This window comes from Ricinus communis, chromosome 9 (assembly GCF_019578655.1).
Source record: "Ricinus communis isolate WT05 ecotype wild-type chromosome 9, ASM1957865v1, whole genome shotgun sequence".
Taxonomy (NCBI): domain Eukaryota; kingdom Viridiplantae; phylum Streptophyta; class Magnoliopsida; order Malpighiales; family Euphorbiaceae; genus Ricinus; species Ricinus communis.
Genome location: NC_063264.1, coordinates 17,517,111 through 17,538,488, shown reverse-complemented (window position 1 = coordinate 17,538,488; position 21,378 = coordinate 17,517,111). Strand labels below are relative to the sequence as shown.

General features: G+C 34.1%; 3 protein-coding genes across 7 annotated transcripts; 1 reads left to right on the top strand and 2 right to left on the bottom strand.

The window, feature by feature from the left end:
• The first annotated feature begins 20 nt into the window (after positions 1–20).
• Positions 21–14,291, top strand: LOC8288358 (MLO-like protein 11). The gene is made up of 15 exons (XM_002528516.4): positions 21–951; positions 1,653–1,710; positions 1,832–2,064; positions 2,467–2,583; positions 3,635–3,695; positions 4,709–4,803; positions 5,305–5,379; positions 6,132–6,217; positions 6,374–6,423; positions 6,700–6,740; positions 6,975–7,145; positions 7,292–7,327; positions 7,551–7,618; positions 7,699–7,759; positions 13,581–14,291. The coding sequence occupies exons 1-15, from the start codon at positions 826–828 to the stop codon at positions 13,968–13,970; spliced, it is 1,668 nt and encodes a 555-aa protein (XP_002528562.1). The 5' UTR covers positions 21–825; the 3' UTR covers positions 13,971–14,291.
• Positions 14,292–14,790: 499 nt separating this feature from the next.
• Positions 14,791–15,567, bottom strand: LOC8288357 (glycine-rich protein 5). Its single transcript, XM_048379735.1, has 2 exons — positions 15,090–15,567; positions 14,791–14,984 (listed from the first exon to the last, which is right to left on the bottom strand). Exons 1-2 carry the CDS (start codon positions 15,565–15,567, stop codon positions 14,791–14,793), a joined length of 672 nt encoding a protein of 223 aa, XP_048235692.1.
• A 945-nt stretch (positions 15,568–16,512) lies between these two features.
• Positions 16,513–18,662, bottom strand: LOC8288356. 5 transcript variants are annotated; one of them, XM_048379033.1, is made up of 4 exons: positions 18,409–18,662; positions 18,078–18,148; positions 17,154–17,235; positions 16,513–16,989 (listed from the first exon to the last, which is right to left on the bottom strand). In XM_048379033.1, the coding sequence occupies exons 3-4, from the start codon at positions 17,227–17,229 to the stop codon at positions 16,883–16,885; spliced, it is 183 nt and encodes a 60-aa protein (XP_048234990.1). In that variant the 5' UTR covers positions 17,230–17,235; positions 18,078–18,148; positions 18,409–18,662; the 3' UTR covers positions 16,513–16,882. The 5 variants fall into 5 exon arrangements, with proteins under 5 accessions (XP_048234990.1, XP_048234989.1, XP_048234988.1 ...); XM_048379032.1 differs by having other exon boundaries at positions 18,078–18,117; XM_048379031.1 differs by having other exon boundaries at positions 18,078–18,114.
• Positions 18,663–21,378: the final 2,716 nt, after the last annotated feature.

Sequence of the window (21,378 nt, the reverse complement as noted above, 5' to 3'; positions counted from 1 at the left end):
AGAGGTAACTACCCTCTCAATTTTCATTTATATCGAGTGTGCTGGCTCGCTGGCATGATAGGTGTTGTCCATTGAAACAGAGAGAAGTAGCCGAGCACTTTCCAGACTCCGAAGTGATTATTATTTAGATCTCTTCTTTTTGTCTTTCTTTAACAGAAACGAACAGAACAATTCCTAGAACCCATCAATCTCTTACAATTGTAGGACCCTATAAAAAAGAAATTTCATTAAGTGGATCTGCTTTTCTTCCAATGTGAATCGTTCTGAATCAAATTTCTTTGCTTTTCATGAAAATGTAGCAACCCGTTAAAGTTTCCATGTTCACAAACGTATAGTCCGTAGAGAAAAAGAAAGTGGGTGGTTAGTAGCTTCTTTGAAACAGAGAGAAAGAAGAGAAATTTTTTTATAGAGGGAAGAGGATACCTGGAGCAACTTTGATAGAAGGAGAAAACGCTTCTGCGTTTTGGTTGTTTCTCTACATAAAACAGTGACAAAAAGGAAGAAACTTTGCCGTTCATTTTCCTTTTTTTCTTGTCTCGTGTTTCTGTATATAAAAACTATAACTTTAGATTGTGAAGTACTCATCTTTTCCGACTTGTCTCTTTTGCTTTATTGCTGTTGAAAAAGGATTATCATTTAGGAGTTTGCTATTTATATTGTGTAGGGTGTGTATGAAATTTGGAGGCTAAGTGTAATCTGCAATTGCACTTTGATGAGATGGGTTTTGATTTTTTTACTCTGCTTGGCCTGAAAGGGGAATTTTAGTGGGGGTGAGATTTGAAAAAAGTGGTTCTCGGTGGTGTATGAGTAGGATTGTTTTATTAAATGGCAGAAAATACCAAAGAAATGAGATCATTGGCCTTAACTCCAACATGGTCAGTTGCAACTGTGTTGACAATTTTTGTGGTTGTTTCTTTGATTGTGGAACGCTCAATTCACCGGTTAAGCAATGTAAGTTTTTATCTTAATTTACTTTGTTTTTGTTATTAATTATTGTTTAATGTCATCCTTTTGTCAAGATTTCTGAAACTACCACTATGAAGGATCTGATGCATAATTGTCGTACTCTCTTTTAGCGGATTAGTATCTTTTACTAGTATTTTTCACAGTTGCATAGTGTTACAATTATTTTATTTTTTTATTTATGAAGTCAAAGTTCTTACATGATTATGAGTTTCTTTGGTCATTTGAATTGCATATAAGTTCTGTACTTTCAGAATGTCCTGAAAACAATCTGGTTAACGTTTTACGTAAGGAATTTCTGATGATATAGAGAATTGCAGAAGATGTTGTGTTCTTACATTAGGCCCAACAATAAGTTGGAGGTGCAAAGTCATGGGTTATGCTGGATTATGGGCAGGGATGCTGCCGCTGATTATTATATCACATGGTTGAATGGGCTGTCGTGATACATCACTGTTACCTATTTTTTTGTATGAAGATAAGCATATTATTACCCAGTTAAAACAATCATATGCTCTTTGGAATGTAGTTATATTGTAATTGTTACTATTTGATAAGATTTTATTTTGCTTTGTTTAATTAATTCATTTATTTATGGTGATGCAACTCCATTTTGCTTTACTTGTAATGGTGCTCATCTTAGTTTCAACAGCTGTTATGTTTAACCCTTGTTTTTCCCTTTGTTTCAGTGGCTACGGAAAACTAATCGGAAACCTTTGCTTGCAGCTGTGGAGAAAATGAAAGAAGGTAGTTTGCCTAACTTCTTTATGCAACTCTATATGTTTTAATATTTTCTTTTGGTAAAGTGGACTCAGCTAATTCTGTCACTTGTTTTAAAGTCTATATTATCTTTTGGACTTGTCTTCAGAGCTGATGCTGCTTGGATTCATATCGCTCCTTCTAACGGCTACCTCAAGCGTGATAGCCAATATTTGCATTCCATCAAAGTTCTATGATAGTACTTTTGCTCCTTGCTCTAGGTCTGAGATTGATGACATGGAAGAAAAATCTTCCGAGGGGCGTAAACTACTGATGCTTTCTGTTTCTCCTATCTCAGTCCGGAGAATACTTGATGGCCTGGATCAGAATACTTGCAAAGAGGTATGTCATTTATCCATGAATGTATTGTGCAGGATCTTACTTAATGTTTTCTATTGATTCTGGAAAGATGGAATTTTTCCATGCATTGAAAAGAAATTTTTAACTTTGAAATTAGGAGAAGAAATCTAATGAGGATGGGTATCCTCCAGTGATGAAAACAATATGTGAATAGATAAGAAATTAACAGAAAACAGCATTAAAGGCTCAAAGTCAGAAACCTATAACGAAAACCGCCAAAACTTAATTATCAAAAAAGTTTGTTACTTCTATCAGGCAGCACTCTCAATCTTTCTAGTTTAGATATACAATAGAAAGTTTCTATTTTATTGTCTTATTTCTGATACTTTCTTTTCATATTTTTTAAATGCCCTATGATATGGTAATAACTGCTCCTTTGCTCAGGGACATGAGCCGTTTGTGTCACGTGAAGGTCTTGAGCAGTTGCATCGCTTCATCTTCGTCATGGCAATTACACATATATCTTACAGTTGCTTAACCATGTTGCTGGCTATTGTGAAGGTTACAAAATGTGCCATAATTCTATTCTAGCAGAAAAATTTGTATTTATAATAGTTGATTCGTCAATACAGAACTTTTTTAGGAATGATTAACTGTAGTGGAAAAATTGATGACTTGTTTGCAGAGTTAATATTGTGTTCTATTTTTGTTGATAGTATGGGTTAACAGAACTGGTAGTTTCTTTTTTTCTTTAAATTATTATCATTGTTCTTGTCACAACCAAGAGCTTTTTAAATGTAGAAAAAATATAAGCTCTTGCTGTAGAATGCCAAGCTTACACTGTAGAGGATAATGTGCACAGGGGTGAGGTACTGCAAACTGCTTAGTAGCTATGTAAAGCATACTCTGAGTTCACAATGGTCATATTTAATTAATTTTCTTCAATGAGGAAGTTCATGTTCGATATGCAAATATTCAATTCTTTTAATTGAATATAAATACTGCAGTTAAAATTAAAAATATTAAAGATGTGGAGTTGTTTCTTATGGTTCAACAGATAATAATGCTGCTGTGCTTTTGGATGGCAAGAACACTGTAAATTTCTTTAAAGCTCAATTTTTCATGTGTATTGATAATCCTATGTTGGTTTATGTGAGGTTTAGTTAGATCATTTATATACCTTCTCCACCTCATTGCTTAAATTTTTAGGTGCGAACATCAATATGATATGAGTTGCATTTATTGGAGGGCTTTCTTGTTATTGACAACTCTCATCACTTGACATCGATTATTTCCTCTCATATTCAGTCAATTTTGTTGGTTAGCTTAGGCCCATTTTTGAACCATTATGTAGTGTTAAATGTTACCCTGTATGTCTGCATATAAAGGAATTGTTGACTTATGCCATATTGATCACATATAAAGTTTGTTATGCCTTTGCATAGAGAATGATACCAGCATGCTAATCTTGCAATAAGCACCTCTTGTTTTGATCATTGGCTCTTGCATTATCTGATATCTTCGCATGTCTAATGTGCTCTGTAGTGTTCTAAGCCAATTATTTGTATCTTAGGGCAATATGCTCCTTCTAATTGTAATTTTGTTTAACCAGATTCATAGTTGGAGGGTGTGGGAAGACGAGGCTCATTGGGACCGCCATGATACCTTAACAGGTATCCAAATAACAGGAAACCCTTGATCCTTTCTTTGTTGATTGAGCATTCTATTGTGTTGCCAATCCTCAAAATATATATTTAACCCCTCTTCTGAATTTTTGATATTATAAGTAGCACTTGAATACATAAATTTTTATGCAGTTCTGGAACTTTGAGAAGATATCAAGTTTGATCCTTGACTTTAACTATTTACTAGTGGAATTAGGATGTTTATATAAGAACTGGAACTTGGGAAAAAGAAAAAAGAAAAAGACTTGTAGAAGTAGGACAGCTGCAGAAAATTTTCTTTTCAGTGAATTTTGGGTGGATTAAAAAATTTAAAATTATTTTGTCGACTTGGGGAAATTAGCAGTGATAAACTATCGAATTCAGGAAGACAAAGTCTAGATAGGAGAAACTTTGAACTTTGATAATTTGGGAATGGTTTCTTGTAAACTTTTTCTACTCATGTTAGTGGTGCTCCAAGCCTTCAACTGTTGTCCGACTCACTTTTTTCCTTTGGAAAATCAAATTTGGAAGGCCATAGTTTTGTCTAAAGTAAGGGCTTTCGTTTGACTTGCAATTTTCCAAAATATTAATACTAAGGACTGGGTGCAGACATGAAAACAACAAATGTTTGTCTCTTGATAAATGTCTTTTTGCTATAATAGTTAGTTTCTTTCCCATGTCTATTTTATCTTAGTAACTTGGGCAAAACTTTGTAAGGTGAGGTCAACAAATAACAATCTATGATGTTGATGGGTTAACATTCAACAATATTAGATGAATTTTATAGTAGAACAAAATAGAGGATACTTGGTCATAGAACTAAAGACTTGTGGAATCATTGAGAAGTATGAAAAAGGATAGAAAAGAAAAGAGGAAAATATATAGAAAACAGTTTTCTGCTTGGTTATTCATCACTACTCACTATGGCAATAAATGCAGATTGTTATAGCTATTTTATATGCTTTTTTGATGTTATGAATAAGCATTGGTGTACAAATGCACTGTAATGTATCCTGCATCAGAAATCACAAGAGAGCAGACGTTGCGGAGGCAGACAACTTTTGTCAGATATCATGCATCAAATCCTTTGGTCAAGAATAGTTTTCTTATCTGGGTGGTAGGTACAGATACCATCTTTCTTTTTCTTAACTGCTTTTTGTTTGTTGTAATATATTCCATGCTTTAAGCAGAGGAAATTTATGTATTGAAATTTATATATTCCATGCTTTTTGCCAATTATAGCACCATGTGCCTCTAACCCTCAAGATATTGTTCTTAGAACATATTCTTAATTCCTCAATAAGAATTAGATTCCCTAGTTTCAATATTGTTTTCCTGCATCAGGAAACTACAGCTTGGTTGCATTGGAGCTTTTTTATTTTAGGTGTTAAGCAAGTGACAGAGAAGATTGTATTCTATTAGCTTTTCTTCCACCCTCTCCCCTTCCCTTCTTTTCCAATTGTGTTTATGTTGCACACTTGCTCAATCACCCTTATTGGTTTCTCTCTTTCTATTTTTATTATTTTGTCAATTTGATTCTATTGTTTGCAGTGTGTGTATCTGTTTATATTGGTCTGAATGATAATCTGTTGAAGTTTTGGTTTTTATCACCTTGCAGACTTGTTTCTTCCGGCAGTTTGGGCGTTCAGTAGTTCGCCCGGACTATCTTACCCTCCGCAAGGGCTTCATCACGGTATGCTGCATTCCCATCTATCAGAAACCAAAGTTAAAAAAAAAATGTTCTGTTTCTTTGGTATGTATATATGAGCATGATTCTTGAAAGTGTATTCTTTTTAACTTGTCTTTATTTACCTGTTTAGTCTATCTTATTTATGTGTAGATATGAATGGTTTTGCTGCTATCTTAGTCAGTTTTCCACAGACACCACTACACAAAAATATAGATTTGTGCAGAACATATTAAAGAAATTGGTTAAGCAGCAAAAATGAATTACATTCGTACTTGATTTTCCTGTTTGAATATTTTGTAAAATGAGTGACTTGTTAATCAAGTTTTGGTTTTGAAGTGAATGCTTTCATCCACTTAAAAAGAGCTAGGTTCAATTCTCTCTAGAAAAATGCAAGGTTGGGTTTATGAATATCAATTTAAGCAAAGATAAAGTTGTCTGTTTCTTACTCCCACACAAATAGAGGTCGAAAAAAGAGGAACAAGAGGCAGGGGCTACTCTCAGAAGAGAAGCCAATAAGGACCTCTAGAGTACATATTGACAGGATAAAGGACCCATAAGATTTACTTGTACATGCTGCATGATACTATTGATATAAGTAAATAAGATGTCAAGTTAAAGCATTCCATCTCAGGAACTATGACAAGTCCCTTTGTATGGAGATTCTTCCTCTTTGAATCTGTGTTGATATGCTAGGTAGTACTAGCCTTACTGGTGTTTACTAACAATTAGTCCTTTTATTCTTATATTTATGGCAGAATCACAATCTCTCATCGAAATATGATTTTCACAGTTACATGATTCGATCTATGGAAGAAGAATTCCAGAGGATAGTTGGTGTGAGGTAAAAGCAGTGTGCTTGGGCATTTATTTATTGTATTGGATTTAATGCAAACTTTTTGGAAGTCCAAAAAATTTACTTTTTGATGGTTGGTTTTACATGATTGAGTTCTTTAGAGAATAAACCAGCTCAAATCTCTGTTTATTCCTTGTCTTGCAGTGGTCCATTGTGGGGATTTGTTGTCGCTTTCATGCTGTTTAATATAAAAGGTATGACAGCAAAATGAATATGTGCTTGCTTGGGTTAATGTTAGGGAAAAATTTGCAACTGTGCTTTGTTGAAATTGCTTCTGCCTTTTCATCTTTATGGTTTTTCTTCTCAAGTCACTGTCTAATATCGTGATGCCAATTTTTCTCTAATAATGGATACCAATTAGATTTTCAGGTCTAAGCTAATCTTCTTTCCTGACTTCTGTTTAATTGATATATTCTGAGTTTCAAACTCATTGTACTTGGTGGTTCTTTGTTTTTTGTTTGTTACAACAGGGTCTAATCTCTATTTCTGGATAGCCGTCATTCCTATTACTGTAAGTATTTATCGTTTTCAATTTCAGCTTAACCAGTCACTCTTATGCTTGAAAAGGATATTTTTAGTTAGTAGCACTAGTATGCATTGACAAATAGATATTTACAGAAAAACATATGGGTTTAGAGAGAGAGTGGACATTTACCAAGAGACTTTTAAATTTATTAAGGTTTTGAGATGTCCTTTGTCATTTCATTTGTATTGCAATTATTCTAATATTTTGGTTCATTGGCAGCTTGTCCTTTTGGTGGGTGCAAAACTACAGCATGTTATTGCAACCTTAGCATTGGAAAATGCTAGCATAAATGGATACTTTTCAGGAACAAAGCTGAAGCCTCGAGATGACCTTTTCTGGTTCAAGAAGCCAGAACTGCTGTTGTCCTTGATCCATTTTATTCTGTTCCAGGTTAGTGGAGCTCATAGTGATGGGTCTAAAAGTGCCATAAGACATTGCTTTTTGTTTTCCTTAATGGCTTTTTCTATACCATGAAAAGATCAGTGTTTAGTAGAACTGACATTAATGTTTCTCCTTTTTTGTGATTTTCATTGCAGAATTCATTTGAGTTGGCTTCTTTCTTTTGGTTCTGGGTACCTCCTCTTCCATGACTGGATTGATGTTCAATTGACTGTTGAAAATGACTGTTTAAATCAATTTTACCAAGCTCAAATTTACTTCAAAACCAATTTCTTAAATTTCATGGAATCAAAAAATACCATGGGAAACCTAAAAGGAAAAGTAAGATAATTTTTTCCTACACTTGCAGGATACTAGATTCTGTTTCACTAGTTTTCTGTTTTTTGTCTGTAACAGTGGCAGTTTGGATACAACTCCTGCTTTATCCGGAACCATTTGCTGGTATATATTCGACTTATATTGGGGTATGCATTTCTTTCAGCATTCTTTTTCTGTATAGTTATCAGCAGCTATGAATATGATACATTATTTTCTTCTCTTGTAGATTTGCTGGACAATTCCTCTGCAGCTACAGCACCTTGCCCCTTTATGCATTGGTTACTCAGGTTCAAGTTCATAAACTAATAATATATATCTTATTAAATGCCATTGACAATTTATAAGGAGGATATTGCTGTGGACAATTTGCGTCCTTTGGGACTTCCCACAAGCTATCACACCTTGTAGTTGTGGCAACTACAAAGTTTGTGGATAGTCTTATGGCCTGTGGCATAGACCTACATGTGTGTTCCTCAACTCTTGGGTTTTGAACCCACTCAGGGGCTGAGAAGAGATTTTAGCTATGCAACTAAGCACAATGTGATCCTAGCCACTAGATACAAAAAGGAAAAGGAAACCATAAAAAGAATTCTTGGAACACATATATTAACCATACTGAATTTGTTAGAGAAACTTGTGTTTGGATATGGATGTAGATGCGTTTGTATGCCATATTGATTGGTGGATGCACACTCATGCCTTTCAGTCCCCAAAGTATTGCATGATAAAAAACTGACGGATATAAGCATATGTGATTAATGAACAAATTTATACAGGTGTTGGAAGGTTAAAAATTTTCGAAGTTGATAAATTATGATGGCTAATATTTCTTATCCACTGTGAAGAGTTAAAAACACCTAGCCTTTGAAGTTGTGCCAACTCTCTGATGGTGTTATTGAATTTTAAAGTTGAGCGCTCTGACCTATTTCTGAACAAGGATCATGCGAACTTTAAATGATTATGAACAAAACACACAACAGGAAGAAAAAACTGTATTTTTCATATGTTTCTGCTGAAATTACATGGTCTATATATAAGAAAAAGGAATACACCTAATTTATTTACAATATCTGCTATTCTTAGAAACTAAATCCCCTAAATTAGGCAGCAACTAAAACAAGCAAGAATATACAATGATTCTACTTCCTATTTGATTATTCCATAATTTTTGGGATTTAAATATTGTTTCCAACACTCCCCCTTAAGCTGGTGAATAGATATCTATCATTCCCAGCTTGCTAATACACAAATCAAATTCTGGTTTAGATAAGGCCTTTGTAAAAACATCTGCTTATTGAGACTTGGTAGGAATATAGGATAAAGCAATAGTCCCGCTTTCTATTTCAAACTTAATAAAATTCCTATAAATTCTCACATGCTTCATTCTGTCATGTTGAATTGGGTTATGAACCACACTTATTGCTGATTTACTGTCACTAAACAACTTCATGGTGTAAGTCAAAGGCATATTCAAATCAATCATCAACCTTTGAATTCAAATAAGCTCACATGTTCCTTGTACTATGGCTCTATATTCAGCCTCCGCAGTGCTGCGGGCTACTACAGATTGTTTTTTACTTCTCCAAGTAACCAAATTTTCCCATATCTTCATACAATATCCAGTTGTGGACTTGCTATCTTCAACAACTCTAGCCTAATCTGCGTCTAAGTATCCAGTTACATCCCTTTTCTCAGTTTTCTTGAATAGTAACCTTTACAAGGACTTCCCTTGAGATATCTCAAGATCTGATTTACAGTATCCAGGTGTCTCTTTGTGGGAGCATGCATGAATTGACTAACAACGCTCACACTAAAGGCAATGTCCGGCCTTGTAAGAGACAAATAGATGAGTTTGCCTACTAAATGCTGGTAGCTATCCCTATTCACTGGTGGATCTTCCTTTGAAATTTTTTGCTTCCAATTGTGTTCTAAGGGTGTTCTAGCTAGTCTACACCAAGCTTACCAGTTTCTTTAAGCAAATCCAAAGTGTACTTCCTTTGTGAAATAAAGATTCCCTTTTTACTTCTTGCAATTTCCATTCCTAAGACGTATTTGAGGCCTCCCAAGTCTTTTACTTTGAATTCAGCCTGGAGTTTCTTTTTGAGATTCTCAATTTCAAATTCATCATCCCCTGTAACAACTATATCGTCCACATAAACAATTAGAATTACTTGTTTCCCAAACTCTCCTCTTTTTACAAATAGAGTGTGATCAGCTTGTCCTTGCTTGTAGCCTAACTGTTTTATCACCGTACTGAACCTAGTAAATGCCCTTGGAGATTGTTTTAAGCCATTGAGGGATTTTTTCAATTTACATACCTTAGCCGATCCTCCTTGAGTCTCAAACCCTGGTGGAGTCCTCATATATGCCTCTTCCTCTAAAGTGCCATTCAAGAATGCATTCTTAATGTCTAGTTGGTGTAGTCCCCAATCTAAATTTGCAGCAATAGACAATAGAAGTCTTATAGAATTTAATTTTGCAACTGGAGCAAATGTCTCGTCATAATCAATTCCGTATGTCTGAGTGAAACCTTACGCCACTAATCTTGCTTTGTACCGATCAATCGTGCCATCTAGTCTATACTTGACTGTGAATACCCATTTGCTGCCAACTACCTTCTTTCCTATGGGTAGCTCTACCAACTCCCAAGTCTCATTATCATTAAGCGCCTTCATTTCTTCTAACACAGCCTCCTTCCATTTTGGATCTTGAAGAGCTTCATGAATATCTCTTGGCATTTGAATTTTGTCAACTTCAGCAATGAATGGCCTGAAATTATTTGACAACTTGGAATATGTGAGGTGGTTTGAAATTGGATGTTTAGTACAAGTTCTTACCCCTTTTCTTACTGCAATTGGAAGATCTAAGTCATTAACTTCGCCATTGTCCTCTGAACAAACCTCTTCCTGTTCTTGTGAGTTTGTAACATTAGGATTTGACAACGGTTCAGATTCTTGGTGTTGCATTGGAGCCTTTGGTCTCCTAGAGTAAACCAAGATTAGTTTTGGGTTTGATGTCTTACACTCTTCCCCTTGACCGAAGGCTTGAGTAGTGGTAGGTTCATGTCTATATGAATCAGGTATAGGTAATGATACAATGGAATCTCAATGTTTGTCTCCCTGATTACTATTATTCTCCCCCTGGAGAGAAACTTGGGAATAGAAGGCTTGATTTTTCAACAAATGAGACATCACATGAAACAAAGAACCGTTTTGAAGGAGGGTGATCGCATTTGTAACCTTTTTGTGTTGGTGAATAACCAACAAAGACACACTTAAGAGCCTTAGGGGTCAAGTTTACTCTTGTTAGGTTGGACATTGTGAACAAAACTGACACACCTAAAAACACGAAGTGGAAGAGAGTTGTGAATACGAGAGGAGGGAAAGATAGACAATAGCTCATTAAGAGGAGTTCGGTATTGCAGAACTTTTGTTGGAAGGTGATTAATGAGATAAGTTGAAGTAAGATGGCGTCACCCCAAAAGGAATGTCGTACATGACTAGCAAACATGATGGATCTTGCCATCTCAAGTAGGTGACGGTTTTTTCGTTCTGCAACCCCATTTTGTTGGGGTGTGGAGGTTCATGAGCTTTGATGGAGTATACTATGCTCTACAAGATATTGGTTTAATTCTTTAGGAAAATATTCCCTACCATTGTCTGTACGAAGAATATGAATAGAGGATTGAAAAATATTCGTGATAGATTTATGAAATTGCTTAAAAATAGTACTCACTCCAGACTTTTCTCTCATTAAATAAACCCAACAAACTCGAGTATGATCATTTATAAACATAATAAACCAACGCCCCTAGTTAGGTTTGGTACCTTAGAAGGACCCCACACATCACTATGAATAAGATGAAATGGTTTTGATGGTTTATAAGGTTGAGGACGATATTGTACTCGAGATTGCTTTGCCAAAACACAATAATCATAATGAAACAAAGAAGGATCTTCATTTATAAAAAATTCAGCACGCAAATATTTTCAATAGTAAAAGCTTGGATGGCCTAATCGATTGTGCCAAAGATGAACATTTGAATAAGAAAAGATGGAGAGAGCAGTAGGTGACTTAGATTTCAAAGGAAAGTCAGTGTCAGATGGGTAGTAAAGACCATTTTTCTCCTCCGCATTGCCAATCGTCCTCCCCGAAGCCAAATCCTGAATTTTACAGCAAGAAGGAAAAAAGGTTACGGAGCAATTAAGATCATTGGTTATCTTACTCACAAATAGTAAATTGCACTTTAAATTTGGAACATAAAGTACTGAATTCAACTTTAAACTAGAAGATTTCATATCTCCATGTCCAGCAGCCTTGCAAATTGACCCATCTACCACCATGATCCCAATACTCTTCTTACAAGGTTTATAATTCATAAACCTTTTTGTGGAACTTGTCATATGATCGGATGCACCGGAATCTACAATCCACTTGTCATGTGAACCTTAATAAGAGAGCAAAGGGAAGATGGAAGTTGATTTACCTCGTTGGGTTGAAAGGGCAGCAAGATTTGATGATGCAAGCTCAGACCCTTTAATAGCTCTTGGAGAATCCAGTAATCTCCGAAGCACTTCCATTTGTTCAGTTGTAAATGGTTGTTGCTCTGTCATGTATGCAGCCTTGTTGGTTCTTCTTTGACTTCGTGGCTTCCAATCTGCTGGCTTACCATGGATTTGCCAAAATGTATCCTTTGTGTGATAAGGTTTATTGCAGTGCTCACACCACAGCTCCTTATCCTTACCATTATGTGCTTTTGGATTATTCTTTCCGCTACGATTTGATACAAGAGCTGATCCTTGGGATATAACCTCTGTAATTGTATTCTGAGAGGCTGAAGACATCACCCTTTTTCTACTTTCCTCACGCCTTACTTCAGCAAATACTTCTTTCAGCGTAGGGAGGGGTTTTGTGCCAATGATATGCCCACGAACTTCATCAAGGTCTTTGTTTAAACCCTGTAAAAAAATCAAAAATTCGATCTTTCTCCAACATTTTATTATACAGAATTGCATCATTTGAGCATGTCCACTTAATATCATAAAATAAATCTATCTCTTTTCATAACTTTAAGAGGGTGTTAAGATATTCTGTGATAGATTTGGTACCTTTTTCAAGTCGCAGAACGGACCTCAAAACTGTGTGAAATGTTGTCAAGGTCAGATTACATTTCTTTAACAGCCTCCCAAATTTCGTTTGTTGTTTGGTAAAAAAGGTATAATCGTCCAATATTGGGCTCCATTAAATTTATAAGCCGCGTTACAATAGAATTCTCTGCCTCCCAAGTGCTATATGCTGCTGAGTTTGCTTCAGGCATTGCCTTTGCTCCTGTCAAGTAACCCATCTTTCCTCTGCCCTTGATTATCAATAAAATAGGTTGGTACCATTCTCGAAAGTTATTTCCATTCAACCTATGTGTTATAATTTGGATTGAATGATTATCAGAGTGGGGATGGGTAAGAGATAATTGAGGATTTGAAACAGTCTAAACCTCAGAGGATTCCGCTGTAGACGAATCTTTTGGCAAGCTCGCCATTAGTCAGCTCTGATTGCTGATAAAATTTTATGTCGGTGAAAGACCCGGCTCTGATACCATGAACAAAACACACAACAGGAAGAAAAGACTGTATTTTTTATAAGTTTCTGCTGAAATTACATGGTCTATATATAAGAAAAAGGAATATACCTAATTTATTTACAATATCTGCTATTCTTAGAAACTAAATCCCCTAAATTAGCCAGCAACTAAAACAGGCAGGAATATACAATGATTCTACTTCCTATTTGATTATTCCATAATTTGTGGGATTTGAATATTGTTTCCAACAGATTAAATATGAGAAGTCACAAAGCTGCTCCCATTTTTTGAGATAGGTTGATGAATTTCACTATAATTGTCTGATGTTTATGGGGACTGATCTCCATTTCTGATCAAATGGCCATAAGACTGACCATAGCTTGAACAGTTTTCATGGTGAAGTCTGTAGCATTATCTGATCTATTGCTTAAACCATGAGTAGCTGTTTTTGCCCTGTTTTTCTAATTTTATTTTCCAACTGTTACTATAATCATGTGTTCTTTCCTCTTGTTCTTTTTTCTTTGTACCAGATGGGAACAAACTATAAGGCAGCACTTATCCCTCAAAGGATAAGGGAGACAATACATGGATGGGGGAAGGCAGCTAGAAGGAAGAGAAGGCATGGAATGTTCACAGATGATTCTACCATACATACAGATACAAGTACAGTATTATCGCTCGAGGAAGATGATACCCAGTATATTGATATTTCTGAGACTGCCACTGGTGCGCACAATGAAATAGAGTTACAGCCAGCTTCTACTCCTTCAAATAGCACGCCTCCGTTCCCAAATGAAACTTCAAGTAGGGTTGGCACTCCCCTCCTTCGACCGTCGGCATCTATTTCCTTACAAAAGACACCAAACTATTTGACGGAAATTATTCCTAGATCTTCTTCTTTGCCAGCCAGAAGAGATTGAACCAGCTTTAAAAGATGACTGCGCTTGTGAAAGAGTTCAGTTGATGGATTTTAACTTCATAGGGATCTTAGTGAAAAGCGCGAGGGAAAAGAACAGAAAGTGCTAGTATTAGCTTGCTCAGTTTTCTTGCAAAGTTCCTGGCCTTCCCTCATTCTTTCTGCAGATCCATGTAGAGAATCAAGGTTCATAGTACTTAAGTTGTAGCATCAAATATACAACTAGGAAATTAGTATATGGCTCTGATTGCCAAAGAATATTTGCTATATCATAATGTAACTCACAGGTATAGAAATTACACAAATTCGTACATCCTTACCTGCATATTTGCTTCAGGAAAGCACCAGCTTGCTACTATGAGTGAAATGACACAAATTGATAAAAAAAGAAGAATAGAATTTTATGGAACTTTTTTTGCAGTCGGTATTTTCATATTTTCATGTTGTTACTGATACTGAGTAACTCGGCCATGCAGCCGAATCAGAACAAGAGAAAAGAATATGTAACGTTGATAACCCCAGGAAGTCATACTTCAAACAATCAGAAGTTGTTACAATCTGTAAGGGTGTAAGCAACAGTTTTAGTTTTCTGTATGTATTTTTCTATTTTCTTTTAGTGTATATATAGTTTTCCTGGACTGTTCACTGCAACATCTTTTGTTTTGATAAAAGTTGAGAGAAATATAATGTTAAAGCTATATTAGTCTTCAGGATTATTTGAAATAAACTGAGCTTATTATTGAACTTCTTCTGAAGCTTAAGTACAACTATTTTAGTGCTCAATTACATTTTGCATTAAGCTCTTATAGCTCTGTCATCATCTTCTAGTGATTGTTTTCATGACCATTTGTGTTCTTAGCAGCAGCTGCTGCATAAGTGAGACACGGAGGAGGACAAAAATAGCCTGTGTATCCAACAGATCCACCGCCACCACCGCCTCCGCCTCCGCCGCCGCCGCCGATATTAGATGGAGGTATAATTGGGATATAACCAATTTGACCACCACCACCACCACCACCTCCACCATAGCCTCCACCACCACCTCCACCATAGCCTCCTCCTCCTCCTCCTCCGCTGCTGCCTCCACCTATTGGAATGGTTATTATAGGTACTGGTTGAGCACCGCCTCCACCAAAGCCACCCCCTCCACCACCAAAATTACCACTGCCAATAGGCATTGGCACTGGCATAAATCCAAAGCCTGGGATCACACCATATTGACCTCCACCTGCACCTCCACCTGAACCTCCTCCTGAACCTCCTCCAGTGCCAATGCCAATACCAACACCTTTTCCTGCACCTCCACCTGAACCTCCTCCAGTGCCAATGCCAATGCCAACACCTTTCCCTCCTCCTGAACCACTTCCATACCCAAAGCCTTTTCCTCCTCCAGATCCACTACCAGTTCCTATTCCAATACCAATACCACGTCCTCCACCGCCCCCACCTGCACCTTGTTCAGTATCTCTGTTCCACTCTGTGCTAACTTGATTCTCAGGATGATCATCAGTTGTAGTACCCGTAAGGACCCTATGAGCGAAAGTGAAGCTTGAGCATGTCAAGATCAAGAAACACACCAAGAAACATTTTAAATTTTCCATTTTCTTGAAATGCTTTTAATTCTTACCTCTGCGATATAGCAAGTGTAGAGTTGGAGATGTATTTATAGTGAGGTTCTGTTATGGTTTGGCCTTGGAATACGGAGTCATGGTGTTTGTGTGAGTAACATTTACGTGCAACCATCGACATGAAACCTTATATCCTGCATTTCCTTTGGTTGCAAGTAATCTTCCTCTTCATCTGCGTCTTAACACATTCCTTCTGCGTGCATGAACATTGTGTTGGAAGTGTCAATAATCCTTCTTTTTTCTTTTTCCTTTTCTGAAGTGTGGATTAAAGTTTGTCAGGAAAGTAATAGTTCAAAATAAACATATGTATGAAATGGTATTCTAAGCTTAGTTTTTGTTCTGAAAAGGATGAAATATTTAAATTAGAAAAACTGCAGTTCGGCAGCATATTGTCTGCCTCTACAATTCAGAAACTTTTATCATTAATTAAGAATTTCGGGGGAAAAGGAAGTATTTGTCTTTTAAATGTAAGAGAAAATTAAACAATATTTCCTCTTTTAATCATACTTGTATTCGAACAAATTATCATAAAATATTCATTAAGGTTTAATTATCAAAAAACTAATTAGAGAGAGAAGGGACCCAACCAACATTATCTGCATGAACAAAAACTAAAATCTGATCTTTTTACCCACAAGCAGAAAATGGGCGGAAACCAATGTCACGCCCCGCCTCGCAGCTAGCAAGGGAAAACAAAACTCACGTGACACCCGGGATAGGAGGAACCAGTCAGGAATCTTTTTCGAGCTCTTGATTTGAGGTTGAATTCATCATCCTTACAAATAACTTCCATTTCTGTGTCCTAAATCTCTATTTCTTCTAGTGTCCAGAATTTGCAATACCCAACCAGTTATTACAACATTTTTACAGAAAAGGTATATGTATATAGAACAATTTATCACATGTGAAATCATGAAAGAGTAGAATTCAATGAATTTCTTATTTATTTCGTTTGTAATAACAAGCCATTTCATTCTTTCAAATGAAAATCTGTTTAATGTTACATTAGTTAGCACAAACATCAGGAGTATAATATCAACTGCATCAAACTAAAAGACCATTCTCTACAGACAGCTGCATAATCAATTAACTATTCCCTTTCATGTCCCTGCTGAAAATTGTACTCTTCAACCTCTGAAAAACTGAATTATTATCAGAGAGAAATCCTCAAACTCCAAATCCCCAAAATTAAAGGAATAGTCCTTTGCATAGACACTCATTCTAGAACATTAGGAGAACTCTTTAGAAGATATTACAGAAGAAATTTTTGACAATCAGACACCCACATTTAAATACTCTCCCCACTGCCCGACTCAGCCTCCATATCCTGTAAACTTTCGGCCAGCATTCGGTCTCTGTTCTTTTGCTGTCTTTCTACAGCAACCATATATAGGCCTGGACAAGCAATAAACAAGATCATACATAAACTAAACTATGAGAAAACAAAGAAGTCTGTGATGTCAACCATTCGTGAGAATCAGTGGCCTATAAATTGACAATATAAAGGAAAAAAAAATAATGTCAGCCAATAAGCCAAAAATTAAATCCAAAATGCATACTGATTGCACTTCCAATAGCACAGGCCCAAAGAATCCTCATTGACCATTTATCCCCTACAACTCCTCGGGTTCCCATGCCTGGCTGCAAAAAGAAAATATGGCTCTCAGTAGATCAGCATGGGCATGAATTACAGCATCTGAAGTAATAGCTTTTGAGCACCATGATATGCATAGGGGCCGCTCATCTCAGATGCTAGATCATAGCAAGAAAATGAAAGATAAAACAATGCATTTAAGCCATCAAGTAATGCTAGAAGTAAAATTCACAGGGGTCCTTAAACAGTACTCTTATTCGATAGTAAATACACTTGGCTTTTTAACCTACCACCTGAACCATAAACTGGTAGTTGATGATGAATGAAAACCATCCTTTAGATCCTCAACTACTAAAAGGCAATCAGTTTGATAAACCATTCACAAAACTTAATATGCTTACATTATATCTGGAAGAATTTCTAGTTTTGTCTGTCCTCATGTTTGCACAATATATTGAGAACTTTTTCCTCCAGTATTTGCAATGCACATATATGCATGAGGTAAGTTACTAATGAATGATTGCGTACAATTTCATAAGACAACCTACGATAATGATTTCCCATCACAACTAAATAGCTACTAGTCCTCATCAGTAGCTACCGAAACACATTAAATTTAAAGAAAACCCATTTAAGCAATAATTTCTAGTTTACAATTATAAGATACCCATCTCATGCTTTGAACAAGAACTCAATAACTAACTATATACTTGATTTAGGGCCTGAAGACCACCCTTTTCAATATGACCAAGAACTTTAACAACTAGAACTGGAATGGGCTATGCCTTCATCTATGCTATTGGTTTTCAAACCAAAGCATCACATCTTTGGTCTGGAAAAGGAAGGGAAGCTAGGTACTATGGTTCAATGGGTGAGGATGCTAGGTTACCTGGTCCTCAAATCGGGTATTGAACCGTCTCTCCCTCCTGCTGCAACCAACATCAACATTCTCATGTCTTTCTAAATCAGAGTAAATATTTACTTTGAGCTAACAAGTTATAGCTAAATAAAAAGTCAAAATAAATAGCTACATTAATCATTATCAACAAGCTTAGCATTTATAAAACGTTACTTCAAGAAACAGTATCAAGATGTTGCATACATGGAGAAATAGCAGAGCGGAGGACAGATTCTAGGTTATTTGATTAACATCCCTAACAAAAATTGAGCTTTCATTACAGCTTAAACGGAGTCATAGAATAGACAGATCAAGACATTACCTTCCAATAATGAGACTCTGAGTGAGAAGAAGAGAATTCTCAAACAGTAGAATTTAAGCTACTGAATAAAATCGGTGCGGCACCTTTTCCGTAAAAGAAAAAAAACAAAATTCTTTAAATCACACGAGGTTGAGGCTACTATTGGGAGAGCGAAAGGGCAAAAACACGGGAAATTAGTGAAAAATGGAAGAACAAATATGGGCCAGGCCGCGCAACTCTCAGTGCCCCGCCCAGAAACTATTCAAGGATATAGACAAGGGTTGTAATCCAACACGAGCTCGAGCTTGCTTCATATATAATAAATGAATTAAATTCAACCTCAACTTATTAATTAATTATCTAATGCAAAAAGTTTGAGCTCAAACTCAAATTCAAATCGATAAATGAATTCAAAAAATAATTTTTTTTATAAATTTTTTAAATAATTTGAAATCGAGCTCGAATTTAAAAGCTTGATCACGAGGCTGCTTGTAAGTAAATAATAAAGTAGCTCGCGAGTCCAAAAATAAAATTATGTGAAAGTTACTTTTAGTTTGATGAAATTATTGAGCTCAAAATTAAGTTTAAACTCAGCTTAATTAATTTAATAAAAAAATTTAAAAAATTTTAATCAAATAAAATTTCAAATACTTCATAAGACACTTGCTTTATTTATAATTCTAAATAAACATATTTATTTTCATCTTAAAATTGACTTTTAATTGACTAGCTTTATTAAAATCAATATTTCAAAATCTAAATCGATCAACAGGTTCAAATTTCAGTTACCAATTTAATCGGTTTCAATTCAATCAATTGTATAAAGTATTTTAAATTATTAACTTTTTAGCTCTTTTTCTCTTTTCAAAAAAAAAAATTCAATTACAAATAGATTAATCAAATTAACCGGTCTAACTAATTGTTTCAATTAATTAAATTAGATTTGACTAAGTTTTCAATTTTAAATACTAAATCCAATCATATAAGCCACCTAGGCCATTTGGGTCTAAGATTCTAAATATAAAATTAAAATCTTTAATTTCTAACCTATAATAAGGAAATTAAATTGAGAAATGTCCAAAGCAGGATTTTAGATAAAATCTCACGTCGAGACTCTATTAAATAGAATGTCGAGTTAGTGACCAAATACTGAATTGATTGACAGGTTCAAAGTTCACACGACAGAAAAACACATCTATAATTAAGAGCTGTATATTTATTTTTTATTTTTTCTATTTTCATCCTCCTCAAGCAAATAAATATTGATATTATTAAAAAATATTATGTTGCCAACAAGCACTTAAATTAAGTTCTTTTTCTATTATAGGCAGTATGACAAAAATTCAGACTTCAAAAAGACATTTCTAATTTTTCATTATTTTTTAAAAGTTTTTGAGAATCATATTCATTTTATCTAAATTTAAAAAGAAAGAAAATAACTCTTAAGATTATTTTATTATTTTTTACTCACTTTCTTTTTAAAAGTCATGTTTTCTTTCCTTACTCATTTTTTTCTATTATTTATTAATAAAAATTAATTAAAAAAGAGCCATATTCTCTCTAAAATTTAAAGGAAGAAAGTAATTCTTCCTTTAAATTTGGTGTAGTATAATCATTCTGGTTACTCTAATTTATCCTTCTATTCAGTTCGATTCATATTCATATACAATTAGATTATTTTGATTTATTTTAATATGTGGTTTGTTTTGGTTCATTGTCAAAAATGTTTCAATTTCTTCAATAGAGCTAGTTCGAACTAAATCGACCGAATACTCATTCTTAATATTTTTTTTGTTTATAAATAAAAAATTAATTATAGAATAAAATAAAAAAATATTATTCAAATACGCATATTTTAAAATAAAATTAATAATTAATAATTTAATAAAAATATATAAATATGAAACAAATTTTAAAAATATTTAAGAGTCTGGTTGAGAACATGTAAATACATATAGTATGAAACATTATTTTATTCATTATTCAATTAGCAAAGAAAAAGTCATACTTTGACTAGTATTCACCAATTATCTTATATGATAATTAGCACTTAGTTGTAAAGTTTCTTCCTACAGATTAGATTGGAGATCAAAACTTTTCATCTCAACCATTCTTTCAAATAAAGTTTTTATATATAAGGGCAAATCAAGCTAGAGGGCTGAAATATAAATATAAATTAAGTATTATAATTTAAAAATAAAAAAGTGATAAATTAATATTTGGAAGACAACAATGAATAGACTATACATTGATTTTATTAATGAAAATTAATACAACAATGACCAACAATAAACAAATGGATACCAGAAATCAACATCACAATTAATTTGAAGGCAAAACATAATAGAAAACTAGGAAATTAAAGTAAGAAATTTATATAGTTTAGACTTTTGTTGATTTATTTAATTCAAGTCAAATTTGACTTTTGTATTTTTTGTATTGCATTTACTTTTTATTTAAAAATATTTATTTGTTTTATTTTTTAATTTTCTTGTGAAAAATAACAAATAAATTGATTTTATTCTAAAACATAGAAATTTTTTAAAAGTCAGTTTACTTTTTTTGACTGTCTAAGAGGTTTGAAAAATGCCATAAAAAGTAAAACTATTATTAGCTCTCTGAATTTTTTTATTTTATTTTATTAAGCTATTAAAATTTTAATTTATTATATTAAAATTTTATTTTATTAAGTACTTCTTATATATATTTTATGAGATTTTTATTTATTTTATTAAATTCTTGTATTTTTATTTTTATTTTGATTAAAAATGAATCTTAATCAAAATAAAAATAAAAGTACAACATGTCAGTAAAATAAAAAATCAATATAAAAGCAAAAATTAAATAAAAATTAAATTTCTTAATAAAATAAAACTAAGAAATTTAAAGTTTTAAAAATACATTTTGTCTAAGTAAAAGCCATTTTTATATACTTTTCTTTTGGGAAACTTTTTGAAAAATATTTAGTTCAACAAGTAATCTATCAATAAA

Coding starts and splice junctions, on each gene's coding strand:
- LOC8288356 (XM_048379033.1), bottom strand. CDS start 17,229: ATGGGAACCCGAGGAGTTGTAGGGGATAAATGGTCAATGAGGATTCTT. Junction 16,990..17,153: donor TGCTATTGGAAGTGCAATCA/GTATGCATTTTG, acceptor TTGCTTGTCCAG/GCCTATATATGGTTGCTGTA.
- LOC8288358 (XM_002528516.4), top strand. CDS start 826: ATGGCAGAAAATACCAAAGAAATGAGATCATTGGCCTTAACTCCAACA. Junction 2,584..3,634: donor TGTTGCTGGCTATTGTGAAG/GTTACAAAATGT, acceptor TTGTTTAACCAG/ATTCATAGTTGGAGGGTGTG. Junction 7,619..7,698: donor TATATTCGACTTATATTGGG/GTATGCATTTCT, acceptor CTTCTCTTGTAG/ATTTGCTGGACAATTCCTCT.
- LOC8288357 (XM_048379735.1), bottom strand. CDS start 15,567: ATGGAAAATTTAAAATGTTTCTTGGTGTGTTTCTTGATCTTGACATGC. Junction 14,985..15,089: donor GGGTGGCTTTGGTGGAGGCG/GTGCTCAACCAG, acceptor GCTATGGTGGAG/GTGGTGGTGGTGGTGGTGGT.